The sequence below is a fragment of the Penicillium solitum genome (assembly GCF_028829755.1).
Source record: "Penicillium solitum strain IBT 25940 chromosome Unknown utg000001l_segment0_segment0, whole genome shotgun sequence".
Lineage (NCBI taxonomy): Eukaryota > Fungi > Ascomycota > Eurotiomycetes > Eurotiales > Aspergillaceae > Penicillium > Penicillium solitum.
The window spans coordinates 4,956,468-4,972,335 of record NW_027072121.1 but is presented as its reverse complement, the minus strand read 5'-3'; the positions used below and the strand labels follow the sequence as shown (position 1 = coordinate 4,972,335).

At 49.3% G+C, this 15,868-nt stretch overlaps 6 protein-coding genes across 6 annotated transcripts; 3 read left to right on the top strand and 3 right to left on the bottom strand.

Annotated features, from left to right (window-relative positions):
* Positions 1 to 302: 302 nt before the first annotated feature.
* Positions 303 to 2,643, bottom strand: N7455_001863 (Zn(II)2Cys6 transcription factor; the record flags this gene model as incomplete). Its single annotated transcript, XM_065604177.1, has 6 exons — positions 303 to 851; positions 902 to 1,125; positions 1,174 to 1,472; positions 1,529 to 1,682; positions 1,752 to 2,488; positions 2,546 to 2,643. The coding sequence occupies 6 exons, from the start codon at positions 2,641 to 2,643 to the stop codon at positions 303 to 305; spliced, it is 2,061 nt and encodes a 686-aa protein (XP_065462668.1).
* Positions 2,644 to 3,742: 1,099 nt separating this feature from the next.
* Positions 3,743 to 5,497, top strand: N7455_001862 (putative MFS transporter; the record flags this gene model as incomplete). Its single annotated transcript, XM_040951734.2, has 4 exons — positions 3,743 to 3,995; positions 4,073 to 4,313; positions 4,361 to 4,992; positions 5,079 to 5,497. The coding sequence occupies 4 exons, from the start codon at positions 3,743 to 3,745 to the stop codon at positions 5,495 to 5,497; spliced, it is 1,545 nt and encodes a 514-aa protein (XP_040817578.1).
* A 1,446-nt stretch (positions 5,498 to 6,943) lies between these two features.
* On the top strand, positions 6,944 to 8,806 carry N7455_001861 (putative MFS quinate transporter; the record flags this gene model as incomplete). Its single annotated transcript, XM_040951600.2, has 4 exons — positions 6,944 to 7,221; positions 7,300 to 7,489; positions 7,544 to 7,672; positions 7,727 to 8,806. 4 exons carry the CDS (start codon positions 6,944 to 6,946, stop codon positions 8,804 to 8,806), a joined length of 1,677 nt encoding a protein of 558 aa, XP_040817525.1.
* Positions 8,807 to 9,025: 219 nt separating this feature from the next.
* On the bottom strand, positions 9,026 to 9,781 carry N7455_001860 (uncharacterized protein; the record flags this gene model as incomplete). The annotated part of the gene is made up of 1 exon (XM_040951615.2): positions 9,026 to 9,781. The coding sequence occupies one exon, from the start codon at positions 9,779 to 9,781 to the stop codon at positions 9,026 to 9,028; it is 756 nt and encodes a 251-aa protein (XP_040818658.2).
* A 579-nt stretch (positions 9,782 to 10,360) lies between these two features.
* Positions 10,361 to 11,952, top strand: isn1 (IMP 5'-nucleotidase ISN1; the record flags this gene model as incomplete). Its single annotated transcript, XM_040950935.2, has 7 exons — positions 10,361 to 10,385; positions 10,444 to 10,454; positions 10,519 to 10,539; positions 10,602 to 10,616; positions 10,663 to 10,810; positions 10,873 to 11,807; positions 11,863 to 11,952. The coding sequence occupies 7 exons, from the start codon at positions 10,361 to 10,363 to the stop codon at positions 11,950 to 11,952; spliced, it is 1,245 nt and encodes a 414-aa protein (XP_040818570.2).
* Positions 11,953 to 12,468: 516 nt separating this feature from the next.
* On the bottom strand, positions 12,469 to 15,170 carry N7455_001858 (ATP-dependent 6-phosphofructokinase; the record flags this gene model as incomplete). The annotated part of the gene is made up of 4 exons (XM_040951103.2): positions 12,469 to 12,515; positions 12,689 to 13,832; positions 13,908 to 14,369; positions 14,430 to 15,170. The coding sequence occupies 4 exons, from the start codon at positions 15,168 to 15,170 to the stop codon at positions 12,469 to 12,471; spliced, it is 2,394 nt and encodes a 797-aa protein (XP_040818153.2).
* Between the last annotated feature and the right edge of the window lie 698 nt (positions 15,171 to 15,868).

Genomic DNA, 15,868 nt, shown 5'->3' with positions numbered 1-15,868 from the left:
GGACATGCGTCCAAACAGGTAAAACAACTGCAAATAATATCCTGTTAGCGAGGATATTACAGTGATGAGTTGCTCGGAAATATGCGTACGGATATATTAGCGACCCACTCGGTCCGAAGCGATCGTTTATTCGCTGGGGGTTTATTTCTGTAACCTTCTAGAGCTTCGATGAGATCCACCCGTCGGATATAGATCCACTTGCACGGATTAAGTCGGTTGACGACCCCTTGATGGAGTCAAAATGGATACAATACGAACGAGTTGTATTATAGATTATGAAATTGGTTAATGCAAGGCTCCCATCAAGAAACCGGAGCATCGTTCGACTGATAAACCGAAAAGAACGCGTCCAGGTCCATGGTAGAGAAATCGAAATTCCAGCCCATGTCAGACTGAGTGAAATCAAGCAAGTCATCTCCGGAGCCCGTAGAGCCTCCGGTTTCCGGGTTTTCCAGTTTTTCCACCTGTGGAAAGTTCCAAGGAGATGTCAGTATGTCAGGCTGCATTCCTAGTGAAGGGTTCTGAGGAATTCCAGGGTTGTTGAGTTGTGATTGATGGCTGCGGTCGGGAGTGAGGCCTTGCTGTACGGGTGTCCCTCCCGGGGGCGCAAATTTATCCCCAGTTGTTGCTAATGGAGGCACCCATTCGTATGATGGATTGATGTTGCGAAGCACAGTCTGCATGGCTGAAATTGAGCTTGCAATCGGGTCCCCAGCTCGCATGGTTGACAATGTTTGCAATGAAGCATAAACCCATGGCAGATAGAGAGGCGCAACACTCGGGTTGTGAATGAACTCGTAAATGAGAGTAAATACAGAATTGCCGAAAAAATACCCATGGTATCGCAATTCCTATGAGATTGTTAGTGGAAGGTTTTCATAACAACATGTGGTCTATTTACCAGAACAAGATTATTGACTCTTGAAGCTTCACATAAGTGATGGAGTGTTCTTTGGGCGGCAGTGATGGCATGATTGCAGGCTTCGTTGAGCCAAGAAGGCGTTTCTCTGGGGCGATTTGTGACATTGGTGGTGGACTGGTTGAGCGCGATATTCCTCTCCCGCTGCCAATGGCCGCGAAACATCAAGAATGGGCGGAATGTGAGGAGTAGGGTATGATAATATACTAGCTCTGGTTAGAGTGGGGTTAGGCAATGACTTAACTGTGACTTACGGGTAAGGAAGATAATTTGTCGAACCCCAAGTGATCCCGCCTGGATGCTGTCATCAAGCCCGAGGCCCAAAGCTTGTTGTAAATGTGCTTCATTAGCACGGACATCGCTCGCAATGGATCGAGCTACTCTCCACATGTGCAGAAGAGACTCATGCCGCTGACCGTATATCTCATTAACCGACCGAGTGATGCTTTTGCAAAGCTGCACCAACAATCGAATAAATGGATCCTGCGGATACTCGATTGCGGCATCTTTAAGGGAGAGGGAGTTAGGACGTCCCACGTGAAAGCAGAACCAGCTATATATATGATGTTAGTGAGTTTATCGAAGATCGGACTGAAAGTGGTAATGTACGTTTCGTAGATGTAAAGAGACCAGAAGGTTACCCGTCGTTCTTCAATGTTGTCGGGGGTTTGATCAACGTCATGTGGAACATCCTTGTGCAGACCTGCTGACAAGGCTTTGCGAGCAGCAGAACCCAAATGCAAGAACGCTGAGTTGGGCCGACCTTGTTCGTTTTGGTAATTGGCGTAAAGTCTATGTCAGTCTGCATACAACAAAGTAAGAAGATAAGGACTTATCATGAGCAATGAAATTTGGATAGTCTGAAGGTTCACCACGTCATCAAACGCGGCCAACGAAGTTTTGACGCGCTCGAACAGCACATCACCCCAGGCAAAATGTTCCGTGCCGAGTGAAGCGCTTGCCATGGAAAGGAGAAGGATCGCCTGAGTAAAGGCATCTAGATGGTTGGCGGGCGAAGAATTGTAGAGTCGGTCCAGACATTGCTCATAATATATCTTGGGGCGAAGTGGTATCAGATGATAAAGGCTGGATAGAAATCGCGACAGAAAAAGCCTAGCCAGGTCGTATGGCAGGAACATCATAGATAAATCCCCTTTACCGGGGGACTTGTTACTCTCATGAAAGTCTGGGGTTCCGAAAAAAATGCGACGGAAGCTAAACAAGTCCAAGCCAGCTCCAGCTTCCTCAACCCCGCCAGAGGGTTCAGGGTGGGAAGTAGGATTGGAGACGAGATCTCGGTAGATATGCTGCATGAGAGAGAAATGAGAGGTAGGGCCATAGTATAGCTGCATCTGACATGACGGCGATGCCGTATGTGTTGCAGACACACTATTTGGGAAGTCATTCATCACGGAGGCTGTGCGCTGCCCCGATGGCGGGACACCGCTGGGAGAGCCCTGACGAGTTAAATTCCTCTCGCCGACTTCATCATGCTCATGTTTCTTTCGCCGATGGCGAATGTAGTCTCTGTATATACAGGGTGTATTGCGCAATTGGCAAGTTTTGCACCTGATGATATATTAGTCCAATGAATTCACGATGCAAACGTAGACTGAAAGATCTCACGGGGTCAGGCCATTGCATTTGATTTTACGTTTGCGGCATTCCTGACACGCACGAGGGATTCGCCAACCCGGTTGAGCTTTATCCGACGCCTCAGACATGGATAAATACGTATCAATCTCAGAACTCCTGTCAGTGCAGTTCATCCGTTTAATCCGAGGAAATTATCCGTCTATATCCGAGTCACGTGGCGGGTATGTCATCACATCGCCGATCCTCTAGGACTCAAGCCCTATATATTCCATGGCTGCGTACATCAAAGATCGAATCTATTCTTCCATACTGATAAGTTGAAACGAACTCTGGAGCAATCTTGAAAACAATCATTTTGGAATTTCCACTAGTATAACTATCACATTATTTCCTGCCTTATAAATAGGGCACCAATGTCTTAACACTGACCAACTAACTGGTTTCAAGACGTCATGCGTGATTTACTACGTAGGACTGCTGTGTACACTGCTGACAATAACCTCAATTCATCCGATGAAGACCTTTTCAGGTCAATTTCGGGATAACTTCCGATCGGCTCTTTTCACTTTTGTCCCCCATGCTGTAACCCGTGTTTCTTGGAAGACTTGGCGTTTTGGAGAATCACCAAGGCCTGACAGATTCTGCGGTTGTGGTTGGTCGTTATGACGCCTAGACACAGTCGGATGAGGGTGTCGGCATTTCTTGCACTGAGTGCCCAGGCTTTACCTAAGTATGTTGGCACATTGTGGAGATCCCCACACGACCAAAGAGCCAGCCCGGGGGAGATCCACAAGTCTGGGGAAATCTCTAAATACTTCTGGGGAAGTCCCAAGTGCCAATCTTCGTCTAAACTTTAGAGGTCCGACACCTTGGCTTGTCAAGAATTATTATGATTGGACCTCCATAATAATACTTGGTTCTCCCACTGCCAACTCCGAATGCTAAGGCACTTTTGACTCTACTAACAGTGTCAGACTAAGTACCCTTCCCTTGGCAACGGCAGATTGAGATTTCAGCTGCTGAAAAAGCCGGACATCAGTTCGGGACTGAATCCACGATCCCCACAACCCCAGACTTTCCGTTGAGATCTTCCGATCGGGCTTCTAATTGAGCTATAAAACACCCGGTCGCGCCTGGTCTATGCTCTCAAGGTTCTCCCTGTTATCTGAAAACTCCAGACCGCCCCCTTATCCCTCCAGAGCTCAACATACTGTCCGACACTCCAACATGACCGACACCGAAAGAGGCACCACGCCCATCGGCGATGAAAAGGTCATGTCAGACCATAAAGAGCATATGATGGGGGAAGTCACCCATGAAGCAGCGGAAAGGGGTCAACTCGCGACAGATGAACATGGCCAGCCCCTTGTTGAATTTGACAAGGCGGCCGAGTCACGATTGCGACTCAAAATTGATCTTTATATTGTCCCAACAGTTGCAATTATGTACCTCTTTTGTTTCATCGATCGAGCCAATGTTGGTATGTGACGAGCCCCTATTATCCTTTCCCAAATTTTTATTTCCAGTTCTAGTACTAATCCTCCTTTCTCGGAATAGGTAACGCTAAATTAGCCGGCTTCGACAAGGACCTTGGTCTTGTAGGCTATGATTACAACGCCGTGCTCTCGATCTTCTTTGTCGCGTATATTATTTTTGAGATCCCCAGTAATCTCATATGCAAATGGATCGGGCCTGGATGGTGGCTTCCAGCGATAACTTTGGGATTCGGCATCTGTTCGGTCGCCACGGCTTTTGTCCATGATATGTCAACTGCATCTGGCGTCCGCTTCCTTTTGGGGTATGCGTCCTAGACTTTACAAACTCAACAATGCTGACAACCCCTAGCGTGTTTGAGGCAGGACTCATGCCTGGAATTGCGTATTATCTCTCTCGTTGGTATCGACGAAGTGAACTTGCCTTCCGCCTATCGTTGTATATCGTCATGGCTCCCCTTGCTGGAGCGTTCGGTGGCCTTCTAGCCTCGGGAATTCTCATGCTCGATCACGTCGGTTCTCTCCGCAGCTGGCGTATGATCTTCGCGATTGAAGGCATCGTCACGATTGGAATTGGTCTCATCGGATTCGTCACGTTGACCGACCGACCTGAGACAGCCAGATGGCTTTCCCAGGAAGAGAAGGATCTAGCCATTGCCCGCGTTAAATCGGAACGTGTTGGCGCCACGGAGGTCCTCGACAAGCTTGATGTAGCCAAGACACTCCGTGGTATCTTCAGCCCAGTGACACTCGTAACCGGGATAATCTTCATGTTGAACAACATTACCGTTCAGGGTCTTGGATTCTTTGCGCCTACCATTGTCAAAACCATCTACCCCGATGCCAGCGTGGTCTCTCAACAGCTGCACACTGTGCCTCCGTATATTGTCGGCGCATTTTTCACCGTGCTATTCCCCTACCTCAGTTGGCGATTCGACCATCGCCTCATTTTCTTCATTATCAGCCCCCCGTTAATGATGACTGGTAAGTCTCAACTGCTTGAGCAGCCTCCCAAAATATAAGGGCGCACGGTATAACCAGTTCCCGGCTAATCATGGGGATTTATCCAGGTTATATAATGTTCTTGGCTAGCGAAGACAGTATGGTCCGATATGGGGCCACCTTTATTATCGCCTGTGGGGCCTTCGCCTTTGGCGCCCTGTGTACTGCAAACGCATCGGCGAATGTCATCTCCGATACCGCGAGGTCTTCGGCTATTGGGACGACAGTGATGTTCGGAAATATTGGTGGGCTCATCAGCACCTGGTCATTCTTGCCTTTTGATGGGCCCAACTATCCTATTGGTAATGGGCTCAACTTGGCAACTTCGAGCACCACTCTCCTTCTTGGGGCCGGCCTATGGGCTTATATCAAATGGGACAATCGGCGCCGTGCGCGAGTCGATGTCCACGGTGCCTTGGCGGGACTTTCCCAGCAACAAATTCAGGATCTGGACTGGCGCAATCCTGGGTTCCGCTGGCGACCATAGCCATGCTCGCTCGGCGTAGCTCGACCAATGACTTTTGTCTTGTATCTCATTTTCCGATCTCATGAACTAACTACTCCGCACCATGGTGCACTACTTTGGTCTCGAACATCCAATTGATTCACATTACCTTTCTAAACCTCCGATTATCGGGAAAAGACATGGGTCATCTTGGAGCACCATTGGCTTTATACGCGCATAACTGTCACATGAATGTGTAGAACTCTGAGATAAAATGTGCCTTTGGCATCACTCTGTAGATCTGACCACGATTCGGCTCAAATACCACATTATATAGCCGTAAAAGAAATGACTTCGAAATGTGCTCCCGGTTCCAAGTGATGCGCCCTGCAAGGATCAGGATGATATTACGGCAATAAACGCCGAAGAACGGACTAAACGTTCTAGAGTTGCATGGAGTCTTACTTCCTAAGATCGGGGGTTGGTAAATATTAATAATGAACCTTGTCGCCAGGACATTACAGAAGCCGGTGCCTCGCCGAGACTTAAAATTGCCGACATGGCCGGCACGGTCTTTTCTCTGACCAAGCACATGGGAAATAAAGCCCAAGTGATCGGCTTGTCCAAGCGCACCCCACGCCAAGCAACGGTACGTCTTCCCTTTCCAGGGTACGGAGAGTTGCGTTGATCTGGGAACCAATCAGCGGCTTTACATCAGTCATATATGGGGCCTTTCTCCAGTTTTTTGCCCCCGCGATAAAAGAGGCTAACATCTCCCCCAGTGGACCCCCATCATCCTTGCAAGCCACATGCGGCACACACACACACACACACACACATTTCCCACATTTTCCTTCGGACGTTGTCCGAAACTTACTGTTAAGGTTTTATGGAGGAAATGATGTCTTGGAAGTTCACGTACTCCAGTATTTCGTACGGAGTAGAAAGTCAAGAACGGCTGAGAATGAAGATGTGACTCAAAGAAATGTGAGATGCAGTGACCATGCAGTGTTCAAGTAAGGCTGCATATTGAATTCCAAATTGGTGACCATGTGGTGATTTTCGGAAACTCGGTCCATTCCCTATCAAATAGTCCCGAAAAGCCAAAGACGGCAACTTGATCGAATGAGAGTTGAGCGGGATTGGCACTCGAGACGCAAGCTCTCTTGGCACTGTTCCCGGCGTCTTAGCCTAAACCTGTCCCGGTGTACCAGGTGTATCATGTGTACGGTGTCTCACCGATCCACAGCTCCATTTTGACTACAGGGATTTCATGAATCGGTGACACGATTTTCTCGGGTTGGCATTTCCGGTCCCTCCCTCGCCCCCAGATTTTTCCCCGCATGTCCTGGACGGGGATCCCATACCTATAAAAGACTGCTTGCTCTGGCTCCCATTTGCCCTTTTTTTTGTCTTCTCCTACTACCCCCGGCTTTGCCTTGAACATTATACCCCCGCATTCAATTACATACTTGAGTGTTGCCCACCATGGCCGGCGGAGCAAAGAAACCAGTAAATATCTTCCGCCTTAAAGACCTAGGCGAGCCTAAGGAGGTCTTCAACTGGCGATTATGGTTTGCGGTCGTCTCATTTGGCCTGATGGGCGCTGCCCGAGGTGTCGATGAGGGTTTGATCTCAGGCGCCTTCAACTCTAAAGACTTTCAACATTATATCAAGTACGACTCGTACAGCGAAGTGGAACAGACCAACATCAAAGGAAATGTCACCGCAATGGTTCAGATTGGATCTGTTGGAGGTGCTCTTTTGTAAGTTTTACCTTACGCCCTATTATATCGAATCTCATATCGAATCTCTCGTTGCTAACCCGGTCTATTTTTCTACAGTGCTTTCTTAGTTTGTGATCGCATTGGTCGTATCTGGGCAACTCGCCAACTTTGCGTCGTATGGATCGTTGGAATGGCCATCTTCATGGGTAACAGTGGTAGCCTGGGTGCTGTCTATGCTGGTCGCTTTATTGCTGGACTCGGTGTGGGCCAGACAGTCGTCGTTGCCCCTGTATATCTTGCTGAAATTGTGAGTTGCTTGTGATCCAAGTCATATTCAAGCATGAACTAATAAAAGCAAAAGGCCCCCGCTTCTATCCGTGGTCTCTGTACCTGTGTCTTCACAGGCTTTGTCTATTTGGGTATTGTGCTTGCATATTTTGCCAACTATGGCTGCGAGCTCAATCTCGGCGACAACACTCACAACCGATGGGTATGTGTGATCTACCCCGAACCACTTATATTACCAATACTGACTCGAAAATAGCTCGTTCCCACCAGTCTGCATATTATCTTTGCCGGCCTCATCTTCCTCCTCTCCTTCCTCCAGCACGAATCACCCAGATACCTAATCAAGCGCGGCCAGCTCGAGAAGGCCATCTCCAATCTCTCCAAAATCCGCGGCCTACCAACCGACGATGAATATGTTGTCCGCGAGATTTCCATGATCCAAACGACGCACGCAGCGGAGATGGAAGCTACAATGGGATCTGGCGCGATGGGCGTGATCAAGGAAACCTTCCTGGTCCCATCAAACCTCTACCGAGTCTACCTCACATTCATGGCCCAACTCCTTTCACAGTGGTCCGGTGCCGGCAGTATCACTGTCTACGCCCCTGATTTATTCAAGTTGCTCGGAGTCACAGGCAACAATGAGTCTCTACTGGTCACAGCCGTGTTCGGAATCGTCAAACTGATTGCCGCAGTTCTCTGTGCTCTTTTCTTGGTCGATGTCATTGGACGCAAGCGTGCCCTCCTTCTCGGTATTACCCTGCAAGGAATTGCCATGATCTATATCGCCGGCTTCCTGACCTCCGTCCCCCTGATGGGCGTTGACGACAGCTACACAGTGCCGGCTGACAAGAAGGCTGCTAGCGAGGGCGCCATTGCAATGATCTACGTCTCTGGATTTGGATGGGCTCTCGGCTGGAACTCGATGCAATATCTTCTGACTGCAGAGCTTTTCCCGCTCCGCATTCGTGCTCTTTGCACTTCTATGGCTATGACTCTCCACTTTGCCAACCAGTATGGTAATGCGCGCGCAGTTCCCAACATGCTTCTCCCCGTCGCAAAGGGTGGAATTGACCCCAAGGGTACCTTCTGGTGCTTCGCTGCCATTACTATTATCGGTGGTGTCTGGGTCTGGTTCAGTATTCCCGAGACAGCTGGCCGCTCGCTGGAGAGTATGGATCGTCTCTTTGCTTTGCCGTGGTACAAGATTGGTCGGTATGGTAACCAGGATGCCGATGAGCGTGACCAGGTTGTTGATGAGAAGATGGAGATGTCCGTGCAGACGCACGGAACGGCTCAACATGTTGAGCGGCAGGATAGGGAGGGCCACGTTTGAATGTCAACATGGCCTATTATCTTTTTTTATATTATGATTTGGATATCTCCGATGTCCATTAGCTAGTTTACGAGGGAGGGCTTCTTTTTTAAATAATGATATTATCGTGATGAATGAACCCCTTTCGAATTATAATAACCTAGGTATCCATGACCTTTTACTACCATCGCTGAAAATACATTAATAGACATATCCTTTTGTTCCCGACTTCTTTCCCCTTCAACCACGATCCTCCGAACTTGAGGAATCATTCGTTGCCATCGACTCATCCAAAGGAATAATCACAATTCTCGCCTTGAGCGCAATCTTGAGCGCAGCCTCATCCAGAGACAGAGATTTCTTAGGAGACCACGCCGTCCCACCACCTGTACGAATATCCATCTTTCCAATATCATTCAAGTATTCATCAGGCAAATCGACCCGAATCAAAACACCCCTAGGCCGAAAGACCGTCTCATTCCAATGCGCGATATGACGAGAAAGGTGTTCACCACGATCTCCAGCCAGTGACGCGATCAGATTTCGTTGTTCTTTTCGATTTTTCGTGAGACGGGCAACGAAGACCGCAGGGATAGCACCCAGAATGCCGACCATTACGCCGCCCACTGCCATTATGCCCAGGCCTTTGCCAACCACGGTGGTCCATTGCCGACGTGAAAGCTTAGCCTCGTCGCAGATTACTTGTGTGAACTGTGCCCAGTGGTCTTTGGAGATGTCGTAATGAGCTAGTTCGTCTGGATACTCGAAGCCTGATGTGCAGGCTCCGGATCTGGAGGGTACTTGCAGGCCTCGGCTGAGGGCAGATGCAACGGCCAGCCCGGGCTCGTTTTGTTCTGGCAGGAGGATCATGGGGTTTTCGGTTTTTTCGTCGAGGAAGGAATTGTATTCCGATGATGGGGAATATGTTGGTGGGACATCGTATTCTTCGGGCTTGTTCATGGTTGCTGGAGTAGACTGTGTAGATACAGCTAGCATGCTTTTGATTGATGTTTGGAATTTGCTGTTGGATTTTCCACTGGATGGATCTTTTGATATTCAATGATGTTGTGGTTTCTGGACTGCAAAAATGTGGTCGCCATCGCAAATACTTATACTTCTCTTGGTCTACATTCTTTGGTATCGTTTTTTTCCAATCAAGCTTTTCTGCCGTTCACGTATGACTTGGCTAAACATCGTGGCAGTGTTGAAAGGCTTGTTTCGGGACTCGGAGTCATTGCAAAGGGCTTTCGAATTATTGATGCCTTGGTTAGGCCACATAATTTTATGTTTGAGGCACTTTGGGGGGGACCAATGGTGATTGGAGGCGTTACGAGCAGGGGTCTAGGTGCAGTCATTCAGTACGAGGATAAGGCCCAACTAGATTGTCAGTGATGATGAATTAGTCTAAATTGACCAATAGCATAATCGTCAACTCCGAGATGGACTATGTATACGTAGGTACTCCGAGGTCCGCGTGAGTCACCGAATAAAAAGGGGGGACGTGCACCAGCTAAGCTAACATCCCCGAGCTCCGATCAACAAGGCACCTTCTTTCTCCCCCCAATTCATCGAATCATGACAACGCGATACAGAGTAGAGTGTACGTCATCTACGCCTCTTTTGATCTCACCTAAGATACCTCTGCTAATATCTCTTAGATGCCCTCAAGGTACGGCGATCTCCAGAATTCGTATCCCTCTACGGAGTACCCCCTCACTAACTCCACAGTATAGACCCATCGCCGGGATCAACTAGTAAGTCCTTGTCCTTATTACATATCTCTAAAGAGTAAAAGAATCTGCCTAACAATCTGCAGATCGAATGGATCAAAGTACGTCGCTCAGTCATATCATATTGGCGGATTCTAATCCCTGTAGGGTCTACTGGCCGTCCCCTTTGTCCTGCATTCCCAGCCCACCGCAATTTACAAGGACAACGGTGAGGTACTCAAGACCGTCGCCGCCGACACCCACCATCGCTATGCAGAGATTATGCGTGATGTAGAGAATTTGATGTTCGATCACAGTAAGTGGCATGAATAGAAATCAAGAAAAATACGGGGAATGGTCCCTAATCACTATCTGAAGTCCAACACCACGAACGCAATGCCCCCGGCAAATCGAAACTGAACCTCCTCGTGCCATCCGTCGGCACATTTTTCACAAAGCTATATCTGGAAGATGCATTCAAGTATCAAGATCAGCAACGATTCATCAGCCGTCGACGCTTCGTGGCCCCTTCATTCAACGATATCAGACTGATCTTGAACTCCGCCCAGGTGATAGGTCTTGTTCGCTCCAGCGACGTGAGCCTAGTCACATTCGATGGAGATGTAACACTTTATGACGACGGCGCCTGTCTCACATCCGACAACCCCGTCATCCCCCGGATTCTACGACTCCTTGAACAAGACCGTAAGGTCGGCATCGTAACAGCGGCTGGATACACCGACGCCCTGAAATATTACGAGCGTCTTCAGGGTCTGCTCGATGCGATGTACGACTCAACCACTCTCACCCCCGATCAGAAACAAGGACTGATTGTCATGGGCGGCGAGAGTAATTTCTTATTCCGTTTCGACCCGACCTCGGACGCCAAACTTGTCTACGTGCCGCGGAGGGAATGGCTGCTGGATGAGATGCAGTCGTGGAGTGATGATGATATTACCGAGCTTCTTGATATTGCCGAGTCGGCTCTGCGTACTTGTGCAGAGAATCTCAATCTACCTGCTGCTATTCTCCGTAAGGATCGGGCGGTTGGTGTATACCCGGTAAACGGGGTTCGAATCAGTCGTGAGCAGTTGGAAGAGACTGTTTTGGTTGTGCAGAACACAGTCCAGCGTTCGGCGGTTGGGGCACGATTGCCGTTCTGTGCTTTCAATGGTGGAAATGATGTTTTTGTGGATATTGGCGACAAATCATGGGGTGTGCGCGCCTGTCAGCGATACTTTGGTGGAATCGAACCTGCTAAAACGCTGCATGTGGGCGATCAGTTCTTGTCAGCTGGGGCCAATGACTTTAAGGTGGGAAAGTTATCTCTCCTTAGCTGCTGGTCAGACTAACATCGTTTCTAATTAGGCCCGTCTTGCTTCCACAACTGCCTGGATTGCGAGCCCCGCTGAGACGGTGGAGCTACTCGATGAGCTGGAGAAGACGGTACACCCGTAGTCATTGAACTCTACGTTTAACCCCTGCAATGATGCATCTGCCCGGGGTTCATTCTGCGTGATTTCGGGTCAGTGCTACTACTGACATAACCTCAGCCATTCTACAGTACTGTTTTTGGATTACCTCTTTCATACTCACGATAGCATACGCCGGTAGCATTCTTACTTCATTTGAAATAATTTCATGGTTCAAATTGATGGTTCTATCTACAACGCACTTTATATCGTAGACCAGGGGTCTTCAAGAGAGATAGAAACCCATCAAACAAAAAAGCATAATTCCCCAAACTCCCAGGCATAAATGTCACGTAAACCATCCTTGGGTCTGGAGGACTTATTGCATAGCATCGTACAAAGCGTAACGGACGTTCAGTACGATCGCCCTCAACATCACAAGTTAGCGGATAGCTCGCCGGCCGGTATTTGGAAGAAACATTCAAGCATATTCCGGGTGCATCATTGGCGTGGATTCCATGGTTGGTTGGAAAGAAGTTGAAGTCCTTGGGTGGAAATCCTTTCAAGGGGAGCTGGGAACCGAGGGAACGGATCGGACTGTCGAGGGTTCTGGAAAGTAGGAAACAAGGGTAATCGTTAACATTCGTAATGAAGTCGCTTCAGAAATAATCACGGTACAGGGGAGCAAATGCTCAAAGGCCAAAGAGCAAAACGAGCAGCGACGAAACGAATTGGACGGGGGTGAACAAGCAAATCAGTAGGGTCGCAGTCGGTTTACGTACTCTCATAGCAGGACCAGGTTTCGTTGGTGCTAGCGTGGGTGCGTCCAGACAGAACATTGACAACGTCCTGCAGTTCAAGCCAGAACTCAGACTTGGGGCGACGGCGCACCCAATCAGTCTCGGTAGCTTCCAGTCCAGTTTCACCACCCATGGGGGAGAATAGCACACGTGAGCCCTTGACGCCAATCACAGCAGAGGAGAGAGGGTCCGCAGCGATTTCATTGCCGCTCTTGCCGGCATACCCTTCGATGTGCTGCATGCACCTGATGGCCATACGCATAGCACGGACACGATCCATTGGCGAAGGCTTTCCACCTTGTTGGAAGTGACCGGGAACAGCGGCACGAGACTCGAATCGGCCCTTTGCCTCTTCCTTAATCATGTCGGCGATCACCTGGGTAGTGTATGTGCCGGAGGCACATTCGTTACGCAGAATGATCTTACCTGCACGGTTAGCTCCTTTGTCGCGGATAAAGTTGTCACGCAGGAAATCGATATCGCGCGAGAGCATCTTGATATCAACACCTTCCTCAGGAATGTACACTGCCACTGCACCCACGGCGAGGCCAGCTGTGGTCGCAATATATCCAGATTTTCCACCTTGGGTCTCAATGACGAACACTCGGCGGCGAGAAGAGGAAGCGGATTGACGAATCGCATCACAGAAGTCGATCAGGGTGTTGAGGCAGGTGTCACTTCCCAAGGAGTATTCAGTGCCCGGGACGTTGTTAGAAATGGTAGCTGGGAGCACGACGAGCGGAATCTTGAACGCATCATACTTCGCACGAGCTTGGCGCAGCTCGCTGACGGCTGTAAAAGCCTCGAAACCACCAACAACAAACAAGGCGTCAAACTTGTACAGCTCAAAGCACTTGGCAGTGTTCTCCATATCGGCAGATGGCAGGCTACGGTTAGTACCAATGTCTGAACCACCCTCGTTGACCCAGCTATCAGCTTCCAGCCAAGTGACCTCGCGGACAGAGCTGACTGGCTGATCGTCATGGTGACGGCACAATCCGGGGAAACCGTTATGAATGGCCAGTGGGGTGTGGCCACGGGTCAGGGAGTATGCAACGGCGGCACGGGTTGCTTGGTTCATACCACCAGCCGGGGCACCGACGTTAATAATGGCAATTCGCATTCTCTGTAAAATGGTAAGCATATGGGAAGTCTGCGGAGGCTTATCAGCCCAGATGGTCTGAGGAATTAAAGTGCATACCTTTCCCTCTGGGAGAATCATCTTTGGGTCGTCCTGGGTCGCGGTGGCCAAATATGCGTTGTAGTACTCCTTGAATTCAGGATCACGGAGCTTCATGGCCTCATCGAAGTCCTTTTTGTCAATCTTGGCCGACACATCTTTCGTTGCTTGAACTGCTTCCATCAGAGGGGTGCGCATGATCTTGTTCTCGCGGATGGTGATAACTGGTGAAGGGGACTCGGGTGACATTTCTAGCACAGCACGAACAGCCTCCACACCCTGCAGAGTTGACAGCCAGCGGTCATAAGCGCATGCCGCACCACCTCGCTGGGTGTGTCCTAGAATGGTGACTCGAGTGTCCAATCCCAGTCGGTCTGTGAGAATATCCTTAATCTTTGAACTCGAGACCCTGTTCAATTGGCGATCCTGGGCTCCCTCGGCGACAATAACGATCGTACGGCGCTTGCCACGTTCTGTTCGGTTCTATCAAACGCCCTCAGTTAGCAAAAGGAGGTTATTGAAGAACGTTTGAATAATTCCCACCTTGGTGATCACGGAGCACATGTCATCTTCCCAGCCTTCCTTAGGGGGCATCTCGGGGAGGAACATCCAGTCTGCACCAGTACTGATGGCGGACATCAAGGCAAGCCATCCACAGTGGCGGCCCATCACCTCAATGACGAAACCACGCTGGTGGGAGAATGCAGTATCGAAAACGTCGTCGACGGCGTCACAAATACGGGTCAGGGACGAATAACAACCGATAGTAGCATCTGTTCCAGACATGTCATTGTCAATGGAACCTACCAGGCCCACAATGTTCAACACCTTGTAGGGCTCTACCTGCTCGGGGGACAACTCCCCGGAGGCAATGAGGTCTGCCAACAAGCCAGGCCACTCGGCACGGAAGACATCGGCACCAGTCAAACTGCCGTCACCACCGCAGACAACCAGTGCATCGATACCCTTCAGGACCATGTTCTTCGCTGCCTTCATACGGCCAACACGCTCACGGAATGCCAAGCTGCGGGCAGAGCCGATCAGGGTACCACCGCGGGACAACCACCCACGGACATCCTCCCAGTGTAGTTGACGGATCATGTTGCCGCCATTGACCAGTCCTTCGTATCCTTCGAAAACGGCGTAGGCTTCGCAATCGCAGTGGATTGCCATACGGACAACGGCCCGCACAGCACCGTTCATACCGGGAGCATCTCCGCCGGAGGTGAGAACACCGATGCGGCGTCTCTTAGCCGGCTGAGTGGGAATCTTGACGGGTTCCATATCGAATTGAAGGCTTCGACCTGAAATACAGGTCGATAATCAAGAGAATGAAACAAAAAGTGATTGAGAAGAAAACAAGTCAAAAAAAAAAGAGAAGCTGATAAGGTGTTGTAAAGCTCCCGTTATGAATGGGTGGGGTGTGGAGGGGTCAAACCCAATCCGGTGAGAGAAATTGGGCAGAAGGTGGGTGCTTTGCGTCACAGACGAAACAACTTGAAGCTAAAGTAATATATTGAAATTAAGAGGCATAAGGAATTGTTGAGAGAATGATAAACTGGGCTAGATTATTTTGATCTTGTATATATTGTTTCCTTAAAATTTAAGTGGCCTGACCTTTTCCAATACCTTGATGGTACCTGCGTTCCTTTACCATTTGACTGCAAGACACATGTCACCGCTTGGTCAATTTGGGTTTAGTGCAGGCGGTGAGTGAGTCTATCTGACGTCACTAACCCTGTTTGATTTGTTTGGTTTTGTTTGGGTCCCCAATGACATCTTCTCTCTTTCCTCGAGAGCTGATTCTTGTTATTGTCATTTTCCATTATAGTCATCAACATCATCATATTCATCATATTCATTATTATGCAGTTTTACGATGGCTTAACCCTGCAGCAAATTATCATTGGTGTACAAGCCACCCGTGGGCCCTTGCCAAACATGGTCTGACCGGTTCATTTACACAACATCGGTGCATAAGA